The sequence below is a fragment of the Ranitomeya variabilis genome, chromosome 1, assembly GCF_051348905.1.
Source record: "Ranitomeya variabilis isolate aRanVar5 chromosome 1, aRanVar5.hap1, whole genome shotgun sequence".
In the NCBI taxonomy this organism is placed as follows: domain Eukaryota; kingdom Metazoa; phylum Chordata; class Amphibia; order Anura; family Dendrobatidae; genus Ranitomeya; species Ranitomeya variabilis.
In genome coordinates this window covers 516,654,031-516,675,829 of record NC_135232.1, presented here as the reverse complement: position 1 = coordinate 516,675,829, position 21,799 = coordinate 516,654,031, and the positions used below count along the sequence as shown (strand labels likewise).

At 42.5% G+C, this 21,799-nt stretch overlaps 1 protein-coding gene across 8 annotated transcripts in view; it reads left to right on the top strand.

The window, feature by feature from the left end:
* PIP5K1C (phosphatidylinositol-4-phosphate 5-kinase type 1 gamma) overlaps positions 1-21,799 on the top strand; it is a 291,197-nt gene that overhangs the window by 95,806 nt on the left and 173,592 nt on the right. For all 8 annotated transcript variants that reach the window (XM_077253750.1, XM_077253725.1, XM_077253742.1 and 5 more), the window contains 3 exons: positions 2,639-2,844; positions 15,119-15,202; positions 20,296-20,344. In XM_077253750.1, the coding sequence (XP_077109865.1) occupies positions 2,639-2,844; positions 15,119-15,202; positions 20,296-20,344 (339 nt within the window). The remainder of the gene's footprint in view (positions 1-2,638; positions 2,845-15,118; positions 15,203-20,295; positions 20,345-21,799) is intronic.

Below are 21,799 nucleotides of genomic sequence, written 5' to 3'. Positions count from 1 at the left end.
CGTACCTGGAGCCCCGTCCAAGACCATTCTATCTGATGCCAATTTCATCGGAGTTATCCACGATCAGGACTTGTGGAAGGAGTGCAGGGAGGCCTATGACGGTGATGTATTTCTGGCCAACCCACCTGTGGATATTAATCTTGTCTTTAAGGGTGGCATGTGGTTCAGAGATCGATGTATCTACGTCCCTGAGGTCGTCTGTCTGCAGATCCTCAAGTTGGTACATGACTCCAAGTTGGCTGGTCACAGGTGGGTACAGAAGACACAAGAGTTCCTGAGCCAATTCTTCTGGTGGCTAACTTGCTTGAAGGATACCAAGGAGTATGTTCTCTCTTGCGAGGTATGTGCTCGTTACAAGACTCCTCATGTGGCACCTACGTGTCTTCTACAACCATTACCTGTTCCGTCCTGCCCTTGGGGGTCTATATCAATGGACTTTATTGTGGAGCTGCCTACATCGGGGGGCATGAATACAATCATGGTGGTAGTTGATCGCCTGACTAAAGCTGCTCATTTTGTTCCGTGCACCGGCCTCCCCTCAGCTAAAGATACAGTGAACTTGGTTAAACAGAATGTTTCGGTTGCATGTGGTTCCGGATGAGATCATCTCTGACCGTGGAGTGCAGTTCACTTCAAGATTCTGGAAGGGGTTTTGCTCTGCACTCAATATTTTGCACCAAGTGTTGTGGACTTGAGTTTCTCTCTGCACCTGTTTGAATCACTGTGTGATAATATAGACTTTACCACTTATAAAACTGTGTCCTGTAGTTGTCTTGTTCCACGCAAAGAGTCTCCTGAGTTATCCCCTATAATTATTACAGAGACAGAGGGCCCTTTTTGTATCTTTCCTGGGGTCTAGAAAGGGTCTTAAGGTGTCCAAGAGGACCTTAGCAAGATGGGTCAGAGTGGCTATTAAGCTAGCTTATGGTAAAGGGGAAGGATACGGAGTGTGGATTAAATTAAACTTGATTGTAAATCCTACATTAAAATATAGTGTATAATTGAAATACAGATTCATACACCAAATTATATATAGGATTGCAGTGTTTGATTGTATTATTGTGTCCACCGCTGTAATCCACTAAGACCCAGGCGATTAAACCTCAGAATAAAATATATTCACCTGTCCCCGTTCCACAACGGGCGCCGCGCCGTCTTCTGCGTCCTCTGGCTGTGACGTTCAGGTCAGAGGGTGCAATGACGTGGTTAGTGCACGCCCTCTGCCTGAACGTCACAGCCAGAGGACTCGGAAGACACCGCGGTGCCCGGGGTGGAACGGGGACAGGTGAATATCGCAAGTACCGGGAGCCTGAGCGACGAGAGGTGAGTATGCCTTTTTTTTTTTTTTTTTTTATTCGCAGCAACAGCATATGGGGCATATTACTGTATACATCTTATGGGGCCATAGTCAACCTTTATGCCGCATTGTATGGGGCAAATGTTTCTATGGAGCATCTTATGGGGCCATTTTTTTACCTTTATGCAGCATTATATGGGGCAAATATTTCTATAGAGCATCTTTTGGGGCCATTATTAACCTTTTGTGTAGCATTATATGGGGCATATTTTAATATGGAGCATCTTATTGGGCCCATCATCAACTTTATGCAGCATTTTATGGGGCGTATTTTGTATGAAGCATCTTATGGGGCCATCATGAACTGTATGGAGCATTATATGGGGCTCCTGATTCAATATTATTATTATTTATTTATATAGCACCATTAATTCCATGGTGCTGTACATGAGAAAGGGGTTACATACAGGGTTATAAATATCGTTTACAATATGGATATTCAAAAACACTTAACCTACTGATGTCTAAATTTTACTTTTATTGGTATCTATTTTTATTTTTGACACATACTAGTAGCTGCTGCATTTTCCACCCTAGGCTTATACTCGAGTGATTAAGTTTTCCCAGTTTTTTGTTGCAAAATTAGGAATCTCGGCTTATACTCGGGTTGGCGTATACTCGAATATATACGGTAATGTACATTTTTCGACTCCAAAAGAAAAAATTGTGCTGTCCCTTAGCAAGCGCAAAGTGTATGAAATATTTGTAGGTATCCTTTTGTATCTGTATATCTTTCTGTCTGCAGCACATTTCTCAATGTCATGGAAGCATTGCAGGACATTTGTGGAGACCCTCACTTGAATGACGTGGCCGTGGTACTCAATTGAGTGCTGAATTAGCATTAGTGCTCGATTTGGCGTTTTTAACCTCTCTTTTATAAGTGACATTCATTCCAGTGTGCCCACACAAGTAAAGAAACCTGAATCCCCTATTATAGTTGTGCCTGTCGGAATCCTTGTAATAGGACAGACAGGTTGTAGCTAGCACCTCCCATCTGTATTTTATGCAGTAGGACAGAAAACTGCTCTGCCCCCTTACCAATGTCTCAGCGCTCAGTGGAAAATGGAACAGATGAGCAGTAGATCAATCCCTGCAGGATTCTACAAGACTGTGTTCCAGGATGATGCAGGGTCAGTGGTGAATACAGTGTATGGAATCCTGTGATTGTTTCTGAATGGTGCAGTGTGTATGTTCACATGTATCTTGTACTGTCCTTATAATGTTATCTACCTGCAGATGTCACAGCATAAGCAGCATCCTATTACCTTTATCCTTTCCCAGGTTTTAGAAAGCTTCAAGATAATGGATTACAGCCTTCTTTTAGGAGTGCACAACATAGAGCAACAGGAAAGAGAGAAGCAGACAGATGGGGCTCAAAGTCAAGCTGATGAGAAGCGGCCCGTGGCACAAAAGGCACTGTACTCCACAGCAATGGAATCCATTCAGGGAGGAGCAGCCCACGGGGAGTCTATAGATACTGATGACACGTGAGGGATGCTGCTATTTTTTTTTTAAATGTTTAAAAAAAATTTATATTTACAAATAATATGTGTGTGTGTATATATATATATATATATATATATATATATATATATATATATATATATATATATATATATATATATATATATATATTTTTTTTTTTTAAACCTATGTCGATTACCCCAATTTTTCTACAGATTTAATCAGGGAAAAGGTGGTAAGTTACACTTAATGTGGGAGTTCTTTCGTTTTCATTTATATCATAGCAACCAATTATGCCATAGATATATATTATATGCAGATCCTACCAATAGGACCTGCATCCACCTTGGTAACTGGATGCAATTACTGGCTGCGGTCACTGGAGAGGGAATGACCACTTTAAGCAAAGCCAAGAAATGGTGGCTCTGGAGTGGAGCAGTGGCTTATTGCAAGTAGATTGGCAGCAGAGCTGTCTGTGACATCAACATTGTACATGCTAACAATAAGCTCACTGATCAGTTGTATGTGACATCAGCGCTGCACACAGTAACAATAATCTCACTGATTAGTTGAATGTGACATCAGCGCTACACACGGTAACAATAAGTTCCCTGATCAGTTGTATATGACATCAGTGCTGCACATGGTAACGATAAGCTCACTGATTAGTTGTATATGACACCAGCGCTGCACACGGTAACTTTAAGCTCACTGATTAGTTGTATATGACATCAGCGCTGCACACGGTAACTTTAAGCTCACAGATCAATTGTATATGACATCAGCGCTGCACACTGTTACAATAATCTCACTGATTAGTTGTATGTGACATCAGTGCTGCACACGGTAACAATAAGCTCACTGATTAGTTGTATGTGACATCAGTGCTGCACATGGTAACAATAAGCTCACTGATTAGTTGTATGTGACATCAGGGCTGCACATGGTAACAATAAGCTCACTGATTAGTTGTATGTGACATCAGGGCTGCACACGGTAACAGTAAGCTCACTGATTAGTTGTATGTGACATCAGGGCTGCACACGGTAACAGTAAGCTCACTGATTAGTTGTATGTGACATCAGGGCTGCTCACGGCAACAATAAGCTCACTGATTAGTTGTATGTGACATCAGGGCTGCACACGGTAACAATAAGCTCACTGATTAGTTGTATGTGACATCAGGGCTGCACACGGTAACAATAAGCTCACTGATTAGTTGTATGTGACATCAGGGCTGCACACGGTAACAATAAGCTCACTGATTAGTTGTATGTGACATCAGGGCTGCACACGGTAACAATAAGCTCACTGATTAGTTGTATGTGACATCAGGGCTGCACACGGTAACAATAAGCTCACTGATTAGTTGTATGTGACATCAGCGCTGCACACGGTAACAATAAGCTCACTGATTAGTTGTATGTGACATCAGGGCTGCACACGGTAACAATAAGCTCACTGATTAGTTGTATGTGACATCAGCGCTGCACATGGTAACGATAAGCTCAGTGATTAGTTGTATGCAAAGTTTTTTGTTTTTTTTATTTAAAAGGTATTTTTGATTATATCGTCATTTTCCTAGACCCGTACTGCTTTAATTTTTTCAGGATATGGGGCTGGGTGAGGGCTTATTTTGCACCCTGAGCTGACTTTTTAACGATACTATATTGAGGTAGATACAATGTTTTGATTGCCTTTTATTACAATGTTGTCAAACAAAAAAAAATTATGCAGGCATTCGATTTATTTATTTTTTCTTATAACCAAAAAAGAGAAGTGGGCCTTAGAGCAATTAATAGTTAATGTATAATCACTTTATTACAAATAATATACAGACAATAATCATTAAAATGAGTACAAATGAGAGGTATAGTGACACCTAAGGGCCACGTCCGATCGGGTTGGTATACAATGCAAAATAACAATGTTATGAGCTGTCCCAATAATACTGTAATAAATACTCCAAAAGACCTTCTCAAGTTTTGAAAGATGTTAAAGGGAACCTGTCACCCCGTTTTTTCCGTATGAGATAAAAATACTGTTAAATAGGGCCTGAGCTGTGCATTACAATAGTGTATTTTGTGGACCCCGATTCCCCACCTATGCTGCAGAAATACGTTACCAAAGTAGCCGTTTTCGCCTGTCAATCAGGCTGGTCTGGTTGGATGGGCGTGGTGTCTTCCCCCAGATCTTGCTTATTTTTCCGTTGGTGGCGTAGTGGTTTGCGCATGCCCAAGTCCAGAATCCACTGCACAGGGGAGGGAAAAGAGCGCAATCTGCGCTATTCCCCTGGTGATCGGTGGGGGCGGCCATCTTCCTGTGGCCGCGCGTGCGCAGATGGAGCGCTCTGCTGCCCGGGGCTTCAGGAAAATGGCCGCGGGATGCGCAGATGGAGATCGCGGCGGCCATTTTCCTGAAGCAGAGTTCGCATCTCTGCTTCAGGAAAATGGCCGCCGCGATCTCCATCTGCGCACGCGCGGCATCCTGTGGCCATTTTCCTGAAGCCCCGGGCAGCAGAGCGCTCCATCTGCGCACGCGTGGCCACAGGAAGATGGCCACGCGTGCGCAGATGGAGCGCTCTGCTGCCCGGGGCTTCAGGAAAATGGCCGCGGGATGCGCAGATGGAGATCGCGGCGGCCATTTTCCTGAAGCAGAGTTCGCATCTCTGCTTCAGGAAAATGGCCGCCGCGATCTCCATCTGCGCACGCGCGGCATCCCGTGGCCATTTTCCTGAAGCCCCGGGCAGCAGAGCGCTCCATCTGCGCACGCGTGGCCACAGGAAGATGGCCGCCCCCACCGATCACCAGGGGAGTAGCGCAGATCGCGCTCTTTTCCCTCCCCTGTGCAGTGGATACTGGACTTGGACATGCGCAAACCACTACGCCACCAACGGAAAAATAAGCAAGATCTGGGGGAAGACACCACGCCCATCTGACCAGACCAGCCTGATTGACAGGCGAAAACGGCTACTTTGGGAACGTATTTCGGCAGCATAGGTGGGGAATCGGGGTCCACAAAATACACTATTGTAATGCACAGCTCAGGCCCTATTTAACAGTATTTTTATCTCATACGGAAAAAACGGGGTGACAGGTTCCCTTTAATAGCATCATAACCAAGCAATGGATGAAATAGTAAAGAGATGGTAGAGATAAAGCTGAATATGTAGGCTCTAAAAAGTAAACAATATTGTAAACAGATGAGTGCAGAACCAGTCAGCACAATCAAAAGGTATAAGGAGCCACAGCCAAGTTAGGCTGGTTTCACACTTGCGTTTTTATCTGCATGCGTTTTTAAAAAAAACGCATGTGTGAAAAACGCATGTAAACGCGGTAAAACGCATGCGTTTTTTAGACGCATGCGTTTTTATAGAAAAACACAAGAAAACACAAGAAAAAACAAGAAAACCCTACCCCTAACCCTAACCCTAAACGTGACTGAAATACGTGGCACTGAAATAAGTGCAACTGAAATACGTGGTACTTAAATACGTGGCACTTAAATACGTGGCATGTGGCACTTAAATACGTGGCACGTGGCACTTAAATATGTGGCACTTAAATACGTGGCACTTAAATACGTGGCACGTGGCACTTAAATATGTGGCACTTAAATACGTGGCACTTAAATATGTGGCACGTGGCACTTAAATACGTGGCACTTAAATACGTGGCACTGAAATACGTGATACGTGGCACTTAAATACGTGGCACTATGACTGTCAGAAAATGTTCATTAAACGGTTAGGGGTGAGGTTAGGGGTAGAGTTAGGGTTAGGGTTTGGATCCCTTTATCACCTTGATGGTGGTGGGTGGCTTTTCAGTGTGTTTTCTGTTTTTTTTTCCTATAAAAACGCATGCGTTTTTAACGCAAACAAACGCATGTGCTTAAAAACGCATGCGTTTACATAGACAGCAATGCATTTTTTTGCCGCGAAAAAACGCATGCGTTTTTTCGCGGCAAAAAAACGCGCAAGAAAATACTGCAGGTAGCATTTTTGAAAATGAACGCATGCAGACAAAAAACGCATGCGTTTGAAAACGCGACCAAGCGCATGTGCAAAAAAACGCATGCGTTTTCAATGTTAAATATAGGGAAAAAAAACGCATGCGTTTTTTGTGCAAAAAACGCTGCAGACAAAAACGCAAGTGTGAAACCAGCCTTACCCAATGCCTGTAATAGATCCATTGCTATAAAACGCCACCTTTGCAAGAGATGCAAACACGTATAATAGCGTTAAAAAAGGAAGGAAGGGCAGTGTACTCAATAAGTTAAAGCAAACCAACTTAAGACTGGACCTGGAAGAGCTGTGATCTGATGTCCTATTCCAGGGAAATCCCAGTTTCACCTTCCCCCATAGCAGCACCGCGGAGAGAATATCTGTCCTTCAAGGAAAGAAAGCCTACAGATAAAAAGGGTGGATATCTCTCCCAAGCATCAGCTGGCTTCCTGTCCTTGACGGGGGAACTTTCAGTTGTGGGTATTTAACTGAAGAAAGAAGATTAAAGATATGATGGACTTGTCCAGGCCTGGCCAGACCAGTACAGGCAGCTGGGGTGCCCCTGCCTCGGCTGGTGTGGTGTCCTGAAGCCGCCACCGCTGGGGCTGGTGGGCCTTTAGGGGTGCGTGTGGGGTGCGCAGCCGCCGCACCATGCTCTGGTGCTGGCTTCTGGGCGTCCAGCTCTGCGCGGGGACGCCCCGGAGTTTCTCCCTGATGACGTGGCCGGCAGGTCTCATGACCAGAAGTAACTTGCGATGATTAAACCGGAAGGGATACAGGAGATGCACCGAAGCTGATTGTATTTAAAAGGCAGTGGAGCGTGGTAAGACGCTCCCAGCAGCTTAGTCTGTCTGCTGTCGGAATGGAGGTCCTGGAGGGTAAACCACCACAGCAGCAGCAACAACCAAGGAGACAGGAGGTGCAACAGCACAAAGCTTCGTCTTGGCGGTGTGGACGTTCAAGTAGCATATCTACCCAGCAGAGCAGGAGCTCTCCTGTGTGGTGGACGAATCTCCAACCTCCAGAGGAAAACCATCAGTGGATTTTATCCCTCCTTCTAAACCAGTACCTGCAGCTACGTCTGATTGGTAACTGATCTTCGTGAAAGTTCACTATGTAATTGGGGTCCCCCTTTTTCTTGTTTATTTAGGGAGGAAAATGCTTCGTTAAAACCAAGCACAGGAGTTGCCTAATCTGCAAGGAAGATTTGCCTGTCACCTTGCCTTCATGCATAGAGCAGGTGCTATGTGACGAGACCCCAAATTTTGCCTTCCAGTTGAGATCCATAATCAGGGAGAAGGTTGAAAGCATCTTTAAATTCCTGTCCCGGGGGGGGGGGGGGGGTGTAGTATCAAGAGACCAATATCCAGCAGGAGGTGCCCTAAGTCGGGGACCAGTAGTCTGTTAATCCCCTGAACTCTTGTTCATCGGACTCTTCTTCATCATCAGAGGAAGACATGGGAGGGCGCCATTGTTTTGCAGTTGAAGAAACAGTCTGGATAAGGCTTTAAAGGTCCACAATGGGAGTGAGACTCTGCCTGAAAAATAGGTACAGGATGTAATGTTTGGTGGTCTCGGGCAGTAAAAGCATGGATAATTCCCTCTTAATGAGCACATAACACTCTCCGATTAAGAGAGATTGGAATAGACCTGAAAGAAAGAACTTCTCTGCCGTCCCTCAAAGGAAAATATGCTTTTGATGATCCAGCATCCATGTCCTTGGACAAATCCCAGAAGTTAGACATGTCCATCGCTAAAGCTTCCAAGAAAATTTGCTCTTCCCTTTTGAGGACATGGGGATGTTGAAGGATCCTCTAGATAAGAGCAGATTCCTTCCTTAAAGGTAGGTGCACACAGTCAGTAAAAGCTGTGGGTTGGATGCTGCATGCTTGCAGCGTCCAGATGTTACAGCATAGTGGATGTGATTTCAAGAAATCCTATGTCCACAGATGCCCGCGGCTTACCTGTGGAGACTGACATGTGGCGCGTCTTTCCAGACCACAGCATATCTATTTATCTTGCAGGGACACAAGCCTCCGCAAGTTAGATTTCACCCGTACAATGTATCGGATGCGGTGAATCTGCACGGATCAATGAACACATGCGGATTCACCTGCGTTCAGTAGCCGGCAGCGTTATAAATGCAGCGGACATGTGCATACCCTCAGGGATCCTGGGAAGCGTCAGGGGGCAGTCTAAGACCTGCGCTACAGCAGCGACCTGCACATCTAGGTCTTTAATGATTTGATTAGACCAATTATAGAAGCAGCTCTGGGATAGGGTATCTAGGGATAAAATGCTAGATTCCATTCCCTTAATATGGGGGACTGCGGCTTTCCTGGCTTATTCATCGGCTGATTCAGTTAGACTGGTAACCAGATCCACAGCCTTCTCCAATGCAGCATCAAAATCAAAATTATGTTCCATCCCCTGTGAAGGTGAATTTCTGTTCTGGTCAACATTGGATGACATTCTTGAGAACGCAGGGGATACAAATAAGGGAATTCCCAACCTTCCTATTCCCATATATAAAAAGTCTTTTCGGAGTAGAACACTTTTCCTATAAGGCCGGCGTCACACTAGTGAGTTTTACGGACATATGAGCGCAGAAAATACGCATTGCACACGGCCCAATGATTCTCTATGGGGCAGCTCCTATCTGCCGTATATTACGCATCCGTAATATACGGTATGTTACGGGCGTAGAAAATCACAGCATGCTGCGTTTGTCAGCGTATTGCGCAAAAAAATCTGCCAATTAAAGTCTATGGGGGCGAGAAAATTACGGATTACACATGGACCGAGCGTGTGACTTGCGAGAAATACGCACCGGTGTTCTATAGAAAAGCCAGCAATTCAGTGCGGTGTACAGTAAAATCACACTGACAGAATAGAATGGGTAGAATAAATGTGTACACATAGAATAGGCATGTATGTATGTATGTATGTATGTATGTATGTATGTATGTATGTATATATATATATATATATATATATATATATATATTTCAGCGCTAGATAGCAGGAAATGCCGGCAATTTAATTGCCGGCTTTTGCTATCTCCTTCACAAACCCGACAGGATATGAGACATGGTTTACGTACAGTAAACCATCTCATATCCCTTCTTTTATTACATATTCCTCTTTACTAATGTAACAAGTGTCTCTGTGTAAAATTTTGGGTCTCTAGCTATTAAATTAAAGGGTTAAATCCCGGAAAAAATTGGCGTTGGCCCCAGCGCAATTTTCTCCGCCAGAGTGGGAAAGCCAGTGACTGAGGGCAGATATTAATAGCCTAGAGAGGGACCATGGTTATTGCCCCCCCCCCGGCTAAAAACACCTGCCCCCAGCCACCCCAGAAAAGGCACATCTGTAAGATGCGCCTATTCTGGCACTTAGCCTCTCTCTTCCCACTCCCCTGTAGCAGTGGGATATGGGGTAATGAAGGGTTAATGTCACCTTGCTATTGTAAGGTGACATTAAGCCAGGTTAATAATGGAGAGGCGTCAATTATGACACCTATCCATTATTAATCCAATACTAGTAAATCCCTCAGTCACTGGCTTTCCCATTCTGGCAGAGAAAATTGTGCGGGAGCCCACGCCAATTTTTTCCGGGATTTAACCCTTTAATTTAATAGCTAGAGACCCCAAATTTGACACAAAGACACTTCTTACATTAATAAAGAGGAATATGTAATAAAAGAAGGGATATGAGATGGTTTACTGTATGTAAACCATGTGTCATATCCTGTCGGGTTTGTGAAGGAGATAGCAAAAGCCAGCAATTAAATTACCGGCTTTTCTGCTATCTAGCTCTGAATTAAATTAAAAAAATCGCCGTACGGAAGCCATACGGATGACACACGGATAAATTTGTGCGTAAAAATCGCATCCTCGCATTGAATACGTTACAGTGTTTTGGGACAATTACTGCGTATTACGGCCGTAAAAAACGGACCATATTTACTTAGCCTAGTTTGACGCTGGCCTAAGGCCCCTTACATAGCAAAATAAGTGAGAAGAGGGAGGAAAAAAAAGAAAAGCAGAGGTTTCCTCTTTGGGGGTTCCTCTCGGAATAGGAAGCCCTCCCAGTGATGGTCTCTCCCAGGTGGGGGGAGATTCTTTCTCCCTGCCTGGGAAAAGATTTCCACGAGTTCCTGGATATTGAGCCTAATAAAGTCGGGACTAAAAATAGAAGTCCTCTCAGTCCCAGTCCCAAACTTTGTTGTAACTTCTCTACAGAGGAACAACTGGCCTTGGAACATGAAGTGTTAACCCTAGTAGACAAAGCTTTCTTCCAGGAGATTCCAAAAACAGAAGGATTCTACTCTCTGTTGTTTCTGGTGAAGAAACCAGACAGAGCCTTCAGGACAGTAATCAACTTGAAAAAGCTGAACAACTCACTAAAGACTTAAACTTTCAAAATGGAGTAAATAAAAACAACTGTCAAAATCCTGCTTCCAGATTGCTTTATGACAGTTCTGGACTTGAGGGATGCTTATTATCACATTTCCATACATGAAGACCATCAGAAATTCCTCAAGATAGAGGTCTCCATAGGGGGGGAAATCAGATACTTTCAGTACAGACCCCTCTTCTGCTTGGCAGTGGCTCCTTGAGTGTTTACCAAGCTGGTGGCAGAAGCGATGGCACACCTGATGGAGCAGAACATCCGGATTGTCCTTCACCTAGACTACTTTCTAGTGATAGGCAACTCAGGTGCATCTAGGGAATCCTGGGGGCAGTCATTGTTGAGCGGGGGCGTCAAAACTCCCCCCTTGAATGCCAACCTTTGCTGATAGGAAGTAAAAAGCATAAGCGCAAAACTAGGGATTCCTACTATATACCAAGCTTGTTTGTTTGTTTTTTCCACGTACTATCTGATGGTGGGTTTTAAAGAATTTAAATAAAGATCATATTTTTTACTTGGGTTTTTATGATTTCTGCAACTTGATCCAGCATTGCAAAGCTTAACTAGAAAGAGTTATGTTATGCTCTTTAGTGAGCTTAGGATGGTGAAAAGGGTAGAGGGGTTCCTGGGACTTGTACTAGACTCCCAAAAACAGGAGTGTCGCCTCCTGGAAGAGAAAATAGAAAAAATTACGGGTCAGGTGTTGAGGGCATAGCTTTTCTTCGTGTCATAGAAGGTTATTGCTATGCCCCTGTTAGGTTCTCAGACCTTCTGCATGCCAGCAGTACAGTGGGCCCAAATACACATCAGGGATCTTCAGTGGAACATCTTAGGAAACCAGGTTTCTCTAGAAGGATCGTTAGGACACATTACTCTGCCTTCAAGAGCTAAGCATTCCCTGCGTTGATGGCAAGGGTTCCTTGGGTAATCACAGCTACTCGAGTCGTCATCACAGTTGCAAGCCCCAGGGGTTGGGGGGAACATCTGAACAACAGAGTTGCTCAGGGAGTCTAGATGGGGAACCGAAAATGGTTTCCTCAAACAGGTGAGAACTTTTAGCAGTCAGACAGGCTCCGATAGTTCTTAGATTCCCTTCAAGGTCAACATGTAAGGGTATTTTCGGACAGCCAGATAGTGGTAGCCTATCTGAACCACAAGGGCGGAGCAGGTCCCGCCCCTGGATGGACATAACAGCGCGGATTTACCGGATGGCAGAGAACAATTTCCTTTCCCTGTTGGCATTCCACATACGGGGCATTGAGAACTACAAGGCAAATTTATTGAGCTGGACCCAGTTAAAACAGGGCAATTGGGTTCTGAAATGGGCCACATTCAGCCAGATCATACAGATGTGGGGTCTCCCAGTTATAGATCTCTTTGCCAACAGTGAGAGCAAAATTGTAGAGACCTTTTGCTTTCTAAATCCCAGGGGGAATTCTCAAGCTCTAGACGCCTTCATGATTCCATTCCCTGGCCTTTGCCTTCCTTCCCCCCCCCCCCCCCCCCCCCCGGGTTATCCTGATCCCAGTGGTCCTAAGAAGAATCAGAGAGGACAGGGCAAGGGTAATTCTGATAGCCCCCTGCTGGGCAAAAAAACTTGGTTCTCCTGGCTGGGGATGATTTCTATCACCAACAGTTGGGTACTGCCAGGGGTTCCGGATCTTCTCTTCCAGGGGCCAGTATATCATCCTCAGGTGGCAGGTTTACACTTGACAGCATGGAATTTGAGAGGGCACTTTTGAGGTACAGAGGTTTTTCCCAAAATTTGACTTCTACGCTACTCCAAAGTAGAAAACCTGTCACAACTAGGGCCTATGGTAAAACATGGAAGAAATTCCTGTCCACCTCAGGGGCCAGAGTCCATAATGGAGTTCCAATCACAGCCATCCTTGAACTTTTACATAAGGTTCAGGTGGCTGCATTAGGAACCCTGTATAATCATGATGTGGCAGACAATCCGTGGGTAACTAGATTCATTAGAGCCTCCGCTAGATGTAGGCCTATTGCTAGCCGAAGGTTACCACCGTGGGATCTGAATGAAGTATTATCAGCCCTGACTAGTTCCCCCCTTTGAACCCTTAAATTTCTCTTCCCTGGGGTTATCCTGAAACCTGATCCTGCCTACTTACAGAAAGTAGCGTCTCTCTTCCATAGGTCCCAAGAAATAGTCCTCCGTTCCTTTTGGTCCAACCCAAAGAACGCAAAAGAGGAAAATTTCTATACATTAGACAGAAGGTGTTTATTCAAGGGGTGTAGGAAGGGATATGTCTCAGTTTATGTTTTTTCCGGGGCCCATAAAAGGGCTTAAGGCCTCAAAAAGCACATTGGCAAGGTGGATAAGGGATGCGATCTCATTGACCTACTCATCTAATGAGAATGTCGTCCCGGAGGGTTTGAGAGCTCATTCAATGGAGAAGTCAGAGGTTTCTATAGAACAGATTCGTAAAACTGCCACTTGGTCATCTTCTATCTTTTACAATCGCTATCGGCTGAACCTACCCTCTTCCTCTGATCTCACCTTTGGGAAAAGAGTTCTACAGGCTGTGCACCATCTCTAAAATACAATTTTCTGCAATTCTCTCCATGATGCTGTCATGGGGGAAGGAGAAAGACATAGTTACTTACCGATAACAGGATTTCTCAGAGCCCATGACAGCAACCTTGTATCCTCTCATGTCATGTGTGGGAGAGCACGCTCTTTTCTATTTGTGTGTGATTTATGTATAGGTCATAGGATGTTGTCCTTATAAGTATTATGATTGAAATGTTTATTGCTGTAATTATCCGGAGGTCCTCCTACGCTCTGTAAACCAACGGATGCAAAGGAGAGGTACTACCCTTTTTATCTGTAGGTTTCCTGTCCTTAAACGGCGGATCCCATCTCTCTGTGGTGATGTCATGGGCTCTGAGAAATCCCGTTACTGGTAAGTAAATACATCTTTTTCTTATATGTAAATGAGCTGTTCAGGACCATGGACCGAACACTGATCTGCATGAGACCCTGCTTCCAGAGATTATTGGAAATGACAGTGGGAGTTACCAGTGTAATGGACGCTCTCCTGATCTCACTGCAGCGCTGTTTGTGATTATAACTGACATCTGCAGGTTCCGCTAGGCCAGGGATGGGGAATCTTTTTTTCTGCCACGGGCCATTTGGATATTTATACCATCCTCCGGGGGCTGTACAAACTCTGCCCACAAAGTACATCCTGACTCTGGCACTGGTTTCAGGACGTAATATTTCATTGCATGCCCTTCAATGTTCAGTAGTGAACACTGCGTGTGTGTGTGCTAGACGCTTCAGCTTCCAGCTCGCATGCAGCATTATGGCAATAGAGTAGAGCTGTGAGCACTGCACCAAATGTTTGTAATGAGACCAAGTTCAGTTCTACTCTTCTATATTCGTTACATGTCTCACACTAATAATGCCTCCTTTCATATAAAATGATCTCTGGAGGCAGATTCTCAGCAGATGAGTGTCTGGCTCATAGTCCTGAACAGCTCATTTACATATAAGAAAAATGTGGATTTTTCTTGAATAAGATTGGAGATCACAGATATGAAGGTATCACTTTATTCAGCTTCCTATGACCTACATGCCCATATAGACTGCTTAGGAGGGGTTGATTTTACTGACAGGTTCCCTTTATGTTGCATTGCCAGATAGAAATCTGCACTAAAAGTTCATGTGGATGAACGTATGCAACTGTGAATCTGCAACCCTTTTGTGATAAGGGTTCTCAATGCCAATTACTCCTCAACTGATGGTAGCCTATATACTCAGTGATTTACAATTTGATGTGTGTTTACCTTTTTCTTTGAATGCATACAGTAAATGGTACAGTAATAATTAAGTCTTCGTGTCTATCTAATTTTTCTAGTATGGGAGGAATTCCAGCTGTGAATGGAAAAGGGGAACGTCTCTTACTTTATATTGGGATTATTGACATTTTGCAGTCATACAGGTAAATAGTTTTTCTTTAAATGATCTTCAGTTCATGCTTGGGTATTTGGCATAAAATAGTATTTGGCAAGCAAAATATTAATCCAATAAATACATTTTATTTGACTAAAATAAATAAAAGGATACATATTTGCAATCGCTGCATCTGAAACGACCTGCTCTAAAAAACTGATCCAGTAGTTAACCTTTTCAGTGAACACCATAAAAAATAAACAAACAAGCAAAAAGCAATGCTTTGTTATCATAAAGCCGAACAAAAAGTGCAAAAAAAACAGTTCAAAAAGACAAATGTAAATAAAGGTACCGCTGAAAACGTCATCTTCTCGCGCAAAAAAAGCAAGCTGCCATAAAGCTGTCAGCTAAAAATTAAGAAATTTATAGCTCTTAGAATAAAGTGATGCAAAAATGTTTTCTATAAAAGTGTTTATTCTGTAAAAGTGCAAAACATAAAAGATAAAAATGGGGTATCGCTGTAAACCTACTGACCAGAAGAATAAAACTGCCTTATCAATTTTACCTCACGCGGAACAATATATATATATATATAATATATATAAAAAATCCCAAGTTGCTATTTTTTGTTAATTCTACCTCCAAAAACATCAGAATATAAAGCGATCAAAAAATGTCAGCCAATAGAGCCATCACTTGACTTTTGGCTGAAATATCTAAAAATTATAGCTGTCTAAATGTGGGATGCAAGAACTAGTTGTTTGGCTGCTGTCACACATTAAAGACGCTTTTTATTTCAAACATAGTAACCCAATATAAATCTGGTATCTCTGTAATCGCACCGAACCGAAGAATAAAGTTGCCTAGTCACTTATACCGCACACAGAATGGCATAATAAAAACATAAATCTAACCAATTCTTCACCTGCTGCTGGTTTTTTTTTTTTTTCATTTTGCCTCCCAAAGATTGCAGTAAAGCTCTGCGCACATTTATCCAACGCTCTGCTCTCACACGTGAAAAATCTCAGAAATACGTAAATCAGATGGAACCCCCGGCGAAAGATTCCCTATAATGAGGCTGATAGAGGCACCACAGTTGACCACAGTTTTGTGCACCTCTGCAAAGGACAATGCTGAACAGAGGCCAGACGGAGTCCAGAGTAACTCTGCTGCCTCATTATAGTGAATGGATCCTTTGGGGATTTCATCTGAATCACGTCACTCGGAGATTTAGATGTAAACCCCAAAGAAAGTGCTCAGCGTAGAGTTCAGGATAACTGTGATCCTAAAAGTTATGTACAATGTTCCTAACAAAAGTATCAAATCAGTCCACAAAAATAGCAAGCCCCTGCTTAGGTTTGTCATCTGTTAACTGAAATATAGCAGGCTTTCATGTTACTGGTAGCACAAAGGCTCTGGAAAAGTGAAATGGCTCCTCTCCCCCCCCCCCCCAAAAGAAATTCAGCAAATTCTGCCCTCCCAAATTCCCCCCTCCTTTGTTTGGGATTTCTGTAGTGATGAGAGCCTGCCTAATGTACGGGTGCATGTCTCCTGAAGCATATGAGCTGGACATAACGTACTTGGTCACTACAATAGCAGTTTACAATTTTCACTCAGCATCATCCACGACTGCTTGTTTCTGAAAAACACCCATGGAGTTAAAATCGTCACTATACCTGCAGATAAATTCCCAAAGGGGTATAATTTCCAAATAGGGTCACTTGAGAGGGTTTCAGCTTTTCTAGCAATTAGGGGCACTGTATACGGAGTCCGCAAACTGTTTTAGGAAAATCTGTGCTCCAGGAGGCAAATAGCGCTCCATCCCTCCCCAGTCTCTCTGTATAGCTAAGCAGTTCTCTACAGCCACATATGGGGTATTGCCACGTTCAATAGAAATTGTAGGACAAATTTTAGTGCCACTTTTACCCATATCCCAGTATGAAAGTGTATAACTTGGCGCTAACACACAGTCTTTGTGGTAAAAATATAAATTATTATTTTTTCACTGCCCAGTGGTTTAAAATTCTGTGACACACATGTGGTGTCAATATAATCAACTTCATACCTAGATGAATTCAAAGAGAGGTTTAGTTTGTAAAATGGGGTCACTTATGGGGGGATTCTGCAGTTCTGGCACCTCAGGGACTGTGCTAATGTGACATGGCACCCTCATACCATTGTAAGCACAACGCCCAAACCCATAACCCCAAAAGGGGAGTGGGGAACACTTCATATAATCATTAAATCACAACAGGAACACAGATAAATGCCACTGTGGTCCAAGAAGTGCCTCAAAGCTAGATTAAAAGAATTGTTTTTTATTTATACATAGTTTAAAATACAAACATACATATACAAACACGAAGGTGCCTCATAAAACAACCTATTGCGGTCAGCTAGAGCAGGACACTATTTTAGATCCAGCAAGGAAAAGCACAAGGAGAGTATGGCAGATTCCATAAATATCAAGTCATACATACGATGTCCTGAATGCTGCCACTGTATAATATAATATTGTATACATTTTCAATTGAATTGCACTATAGTGAGGCTTTCTGACTTGTAAGTAATCCGTGGGGTTCGCGGACATAGCACGCCATTAGGCTGAGCACGCTCAATAGGAGTCTCTAGCAGGTAATATGTGTGGGGGACGGGGCGCACCGCTTATAATGTCATAGCATGTGGTATGGATGGAAAACATGCAGAGTGCGGTGGTGATTGTAGCCTAACCTTCATTAGCCCTGGAAGTAGTATGTCATGATTACTTACAAGTCAGAAAGCCTCACAATAGTGCAATTCAATTGAAAATGTATACAATATTATATTATACAGTGGCAGCATTCAGGACATCGTATGTATGACTTGATATTTATGGAATCTGCCATACTCTCCTTGTGCTTTTCCTTGCTGGATCTAAAATAGTGTCCTGCTCTAGCTGACCGCAATAGGTTGTTTTATGAGGCACCTTCGTGTTTGTATATGTATGTTTGTATTTTAAACTATGTATAAATAAAAAACAATTCTTTTAATCTAGCTTTGAGGCACTTCTTGGACCACAGTGGCATTTATCTGTGTTCCTGTTGTGATTTAACCCTCATACCATTGTAGCAAAATCTGCACGGTAATATGGCGCCTCTTCCCTTCTGAGCTTTGCACTGTGCCTCAAAAGTAGTATTCCCCCACATATGGGGTATGGGTGAACTCTGGACAAATGGAATCCAAAATTTGTTGTGCAATTTCTCCTGTTACCCTTGTGAAAAAATTTGGTGCTTTAAAAATATTTTTGTGGGAGGGGTTATATATCTTTTATAATAAAAAAAAATAATTATATACTGTATATATATCTATATCTATCTTTCTATCTATCTATCTATCTATCTATCTATCTATCTATCTATATATACATTTTTTTTTCCATGGCTCAACGTTATAAACTTCTGTGAAGCACTTGGGGTTTCAAGGTGATAAACACACATCTAGATAAGTTCCCTGAGGGGTCTACTTTCCAAAATGGTGTCACTTGTAGGGAGTTTCCATTGTTTAGGCACATCAGGGTCTCTGCAAACATGACATAGCGTCCACTAATTATGCCAGCAAATTTTACATTCAAAAAGTGAAACGGAACTCCTTCCCTTCTGAGCTATGCCGTGTGCCCAAACAGTGGTTTTCTCCCATATGTGGGGCATCGGCATGCTCGAGAGATTGCACAACAAATTTTATAGTCCATTTTCTCCAGTTACCCTTGCAAAAGGAAAAAAAATAGGTGTCTAAAGGAAAATTGTCGTAATAATAAAATAAAAAAATTTATACATGTACAGTTGTGTGAAAAAGTGTTAGGTAGGGGGCAATGGCTTTCTCACACAGGGGCCTGTATGTTTGGATTTCTTTAAACCTTAAAAATAAAGACCTTCATTTAAAAACTGCACTTTGTGCTTACTTGTGTTATCTTTGTGTACTACTTAAATTTGTTTGGTGATCTGAAACAAGTGTGACAAACATGTAAAAGAATAGGAAATCAGGAAGGGGGCAAACACTTTCATACAACTTTTACATTTAAATATGTAATGTTGCTTCTTTTACTTTAGTGTTAAACATATGATTAAGATGAGACTCAATTTAGAAAATCACACTTTAAAATATGATCCCAAGAAGAGCCCAACTTGAATCCTTGCACAAATGTAACCAAGAACTCATGTAACACACATACCTTTTTTGAGAATTTTATAACCTATTGTTTTTTCAAAATTGAGCATGAAAATTGAATTTGACTCCTCAAAGACAAAATATCAACAAACATAATCTTGTGACATATCAAATTAAAGCATGTTTAGTTGTAAACAGAACGGTGCTTCTCCCATCTCTTTCCTGTTTCTAACCTGAGATATGATTAAAGCAAAGTAACACCATGCAAGCCCAGATTTCAGACGTTCAAAATTTAAGAAATCTATAAAAATGTAACTAATGAAGATAAAAATGCATAACTTTTTTTTGATAATTCACTAATGTAGCACTTAAAAAAAATAACATAAAAAAGATCTGAAGACATCAGGTAAAAAAAAAAATCAGATTTTGACATGGAATGACCATCCCTTGTAATAATCTAGTTGCCGCCTTTGAACTGACTAACGTCTGAATATCCTTTTTTAAAATGTGGAGCCCAAAACTCAACATGAGTCTCTGGAAGATAAATGTCACCTGTACAATGTATTGTACGCTGTGAATCCAAACGGTTCACTGAACACATACGGATTCACCTACATTCAATAGACGGCAACGCTTTGGGCGCAGCAAACTTACGATGCGCTCAAAGCGCTGCTAGTTCCAGATTATCTGCACATACCCTTATGGATTTATATTGGGTTGGTATTACCTGGACCCTTTTCTGCATGCCACCTCATTATCATAGCCCTTGGCACATGCTGCTTACTGTGTCATGTGTTTAAGACAGTGTGTAGTCATGTTCTCTAATGACTGCAGATTAAAGTCATAAGACTGCTTCGTCAGTCTTTTTTTCCATAATTTAAGACCCAAAATTAAGAGCATCAAATAAGGTTACATTTATATATCTTCCTTTTAGGAATATTATTTTCTAAGTAAGAGCACCCATATATCAGACCTAACCTTTATAACTTTGTTTCCCAGGCTGATAAAGAAGTTAGAACATACATGGAAAGCTCTTGTTCATGATGGGGTGAGTGGACGTCCTGTGATTGTTACACAACATGGCTATACTACCAATTTTTATCACTTCATGGTTTTTCTTGTCATACAAATTACTTTAGTATTTTTTAAACCCTTCACCACCTTGCGACTTTGAGTTTTTGCTTTTTCATTTTTTAATCCATTTCTTCCCAGAGCCATAACTTTTTTATTTTTCTGTCCATGTAGCCGTATGAGGGACGAGTTTTTGTGGGACGAATTGTACTTTTGAATGACACCATTTATTTTACCATATAACACACTGCAAAACAGGGAAAAAAATCCAAGTGCAGTGAAATTGCAAAAAGAGCAATTCCACAATTATGTATTTTTTTTTTAAATATAAGGTTTTTTTATAAGGCGGGACTGTCTGTAGGCTTTTTAGCGTTGTTCTGTCCTCCGCTTTGTCAAGGTGTAATTTCCTATTTATTTAAAATTTTGTGCCGGCGCCACCCTAGCGAAGGGCAGCACTTGCTCAGATTGTTCTAATGGCGGGCTTCAGTGAAATGCCGCCAGCGGCAATGAGCAATCTGCTCAGCTTCCAGTGTAATTTTCCTGAAGCCCACCATTAATCACCACGGGCTGGCACTCATAGAAAATTGGCAATGACTGGCATGGGACTCTTTTGTAGACCCCAGACTGTCATGACAACCCATTGGCATCACATAGGGGCACCGATGGGCGGGACCTGTGACGCGCTTCCGGCCGGGACGTGTGTTAAATGCTGTGGTCAGTGATTGAGAAAGGCATTTTAACTTCGTAACATCCACAGGTGGATCAAAGATCCACCCGCGGCTCTTAGAGGCACATGACAGCTGATACAGATGTCTGTGGCATACAATTAGTACAGTGTGTGTGAGTGTGTGGCTTACTGTACATTTATTTAATAAGATTATTTTTCTGAAATAAAAAAATGGCGTGGGCTCCCGCATAATTTTCGTAACCAGCAGACAGAAAGCTGGGGGCAGATGTTTATAGCCTGGGAAAGGGGTAATACCTATGGAGCTTCCCAGGTTATTAATATCCACTCACTGCTGTATACTTAGCTTTTACTAGCTATTAAAATGGGAACCCTAAAAAAAAAAAGACGCAGGGTCCCCCTATAATTAATAACCAGCAAAGACTTTGCAGACAGCTGCGGGCTGATATTATTAGCCTAGGGAGGGGCCATGGATACTACCCCAGAAAAGGGGCATCTCTAAGATGCGCCAATTCTGACACTTAGTCTCGCTCTTTCCACTTTCCCTGTAACGGTGGCAAGTAGGGTGATAGTTGAAGGGGTTGGTGTCACCTTTGTATTGTTAGGTGACATCAAGCCCCAAGGTTAGTAGTGGAGAGGCGTCAATAAAACACCCTCCATAGTCACATTGTATGAAATCACACCTAGAATAAAGTCCTTTATTTGAAAGAATGACACACTCCTTTTTAATAGATCTTAATTAAACCA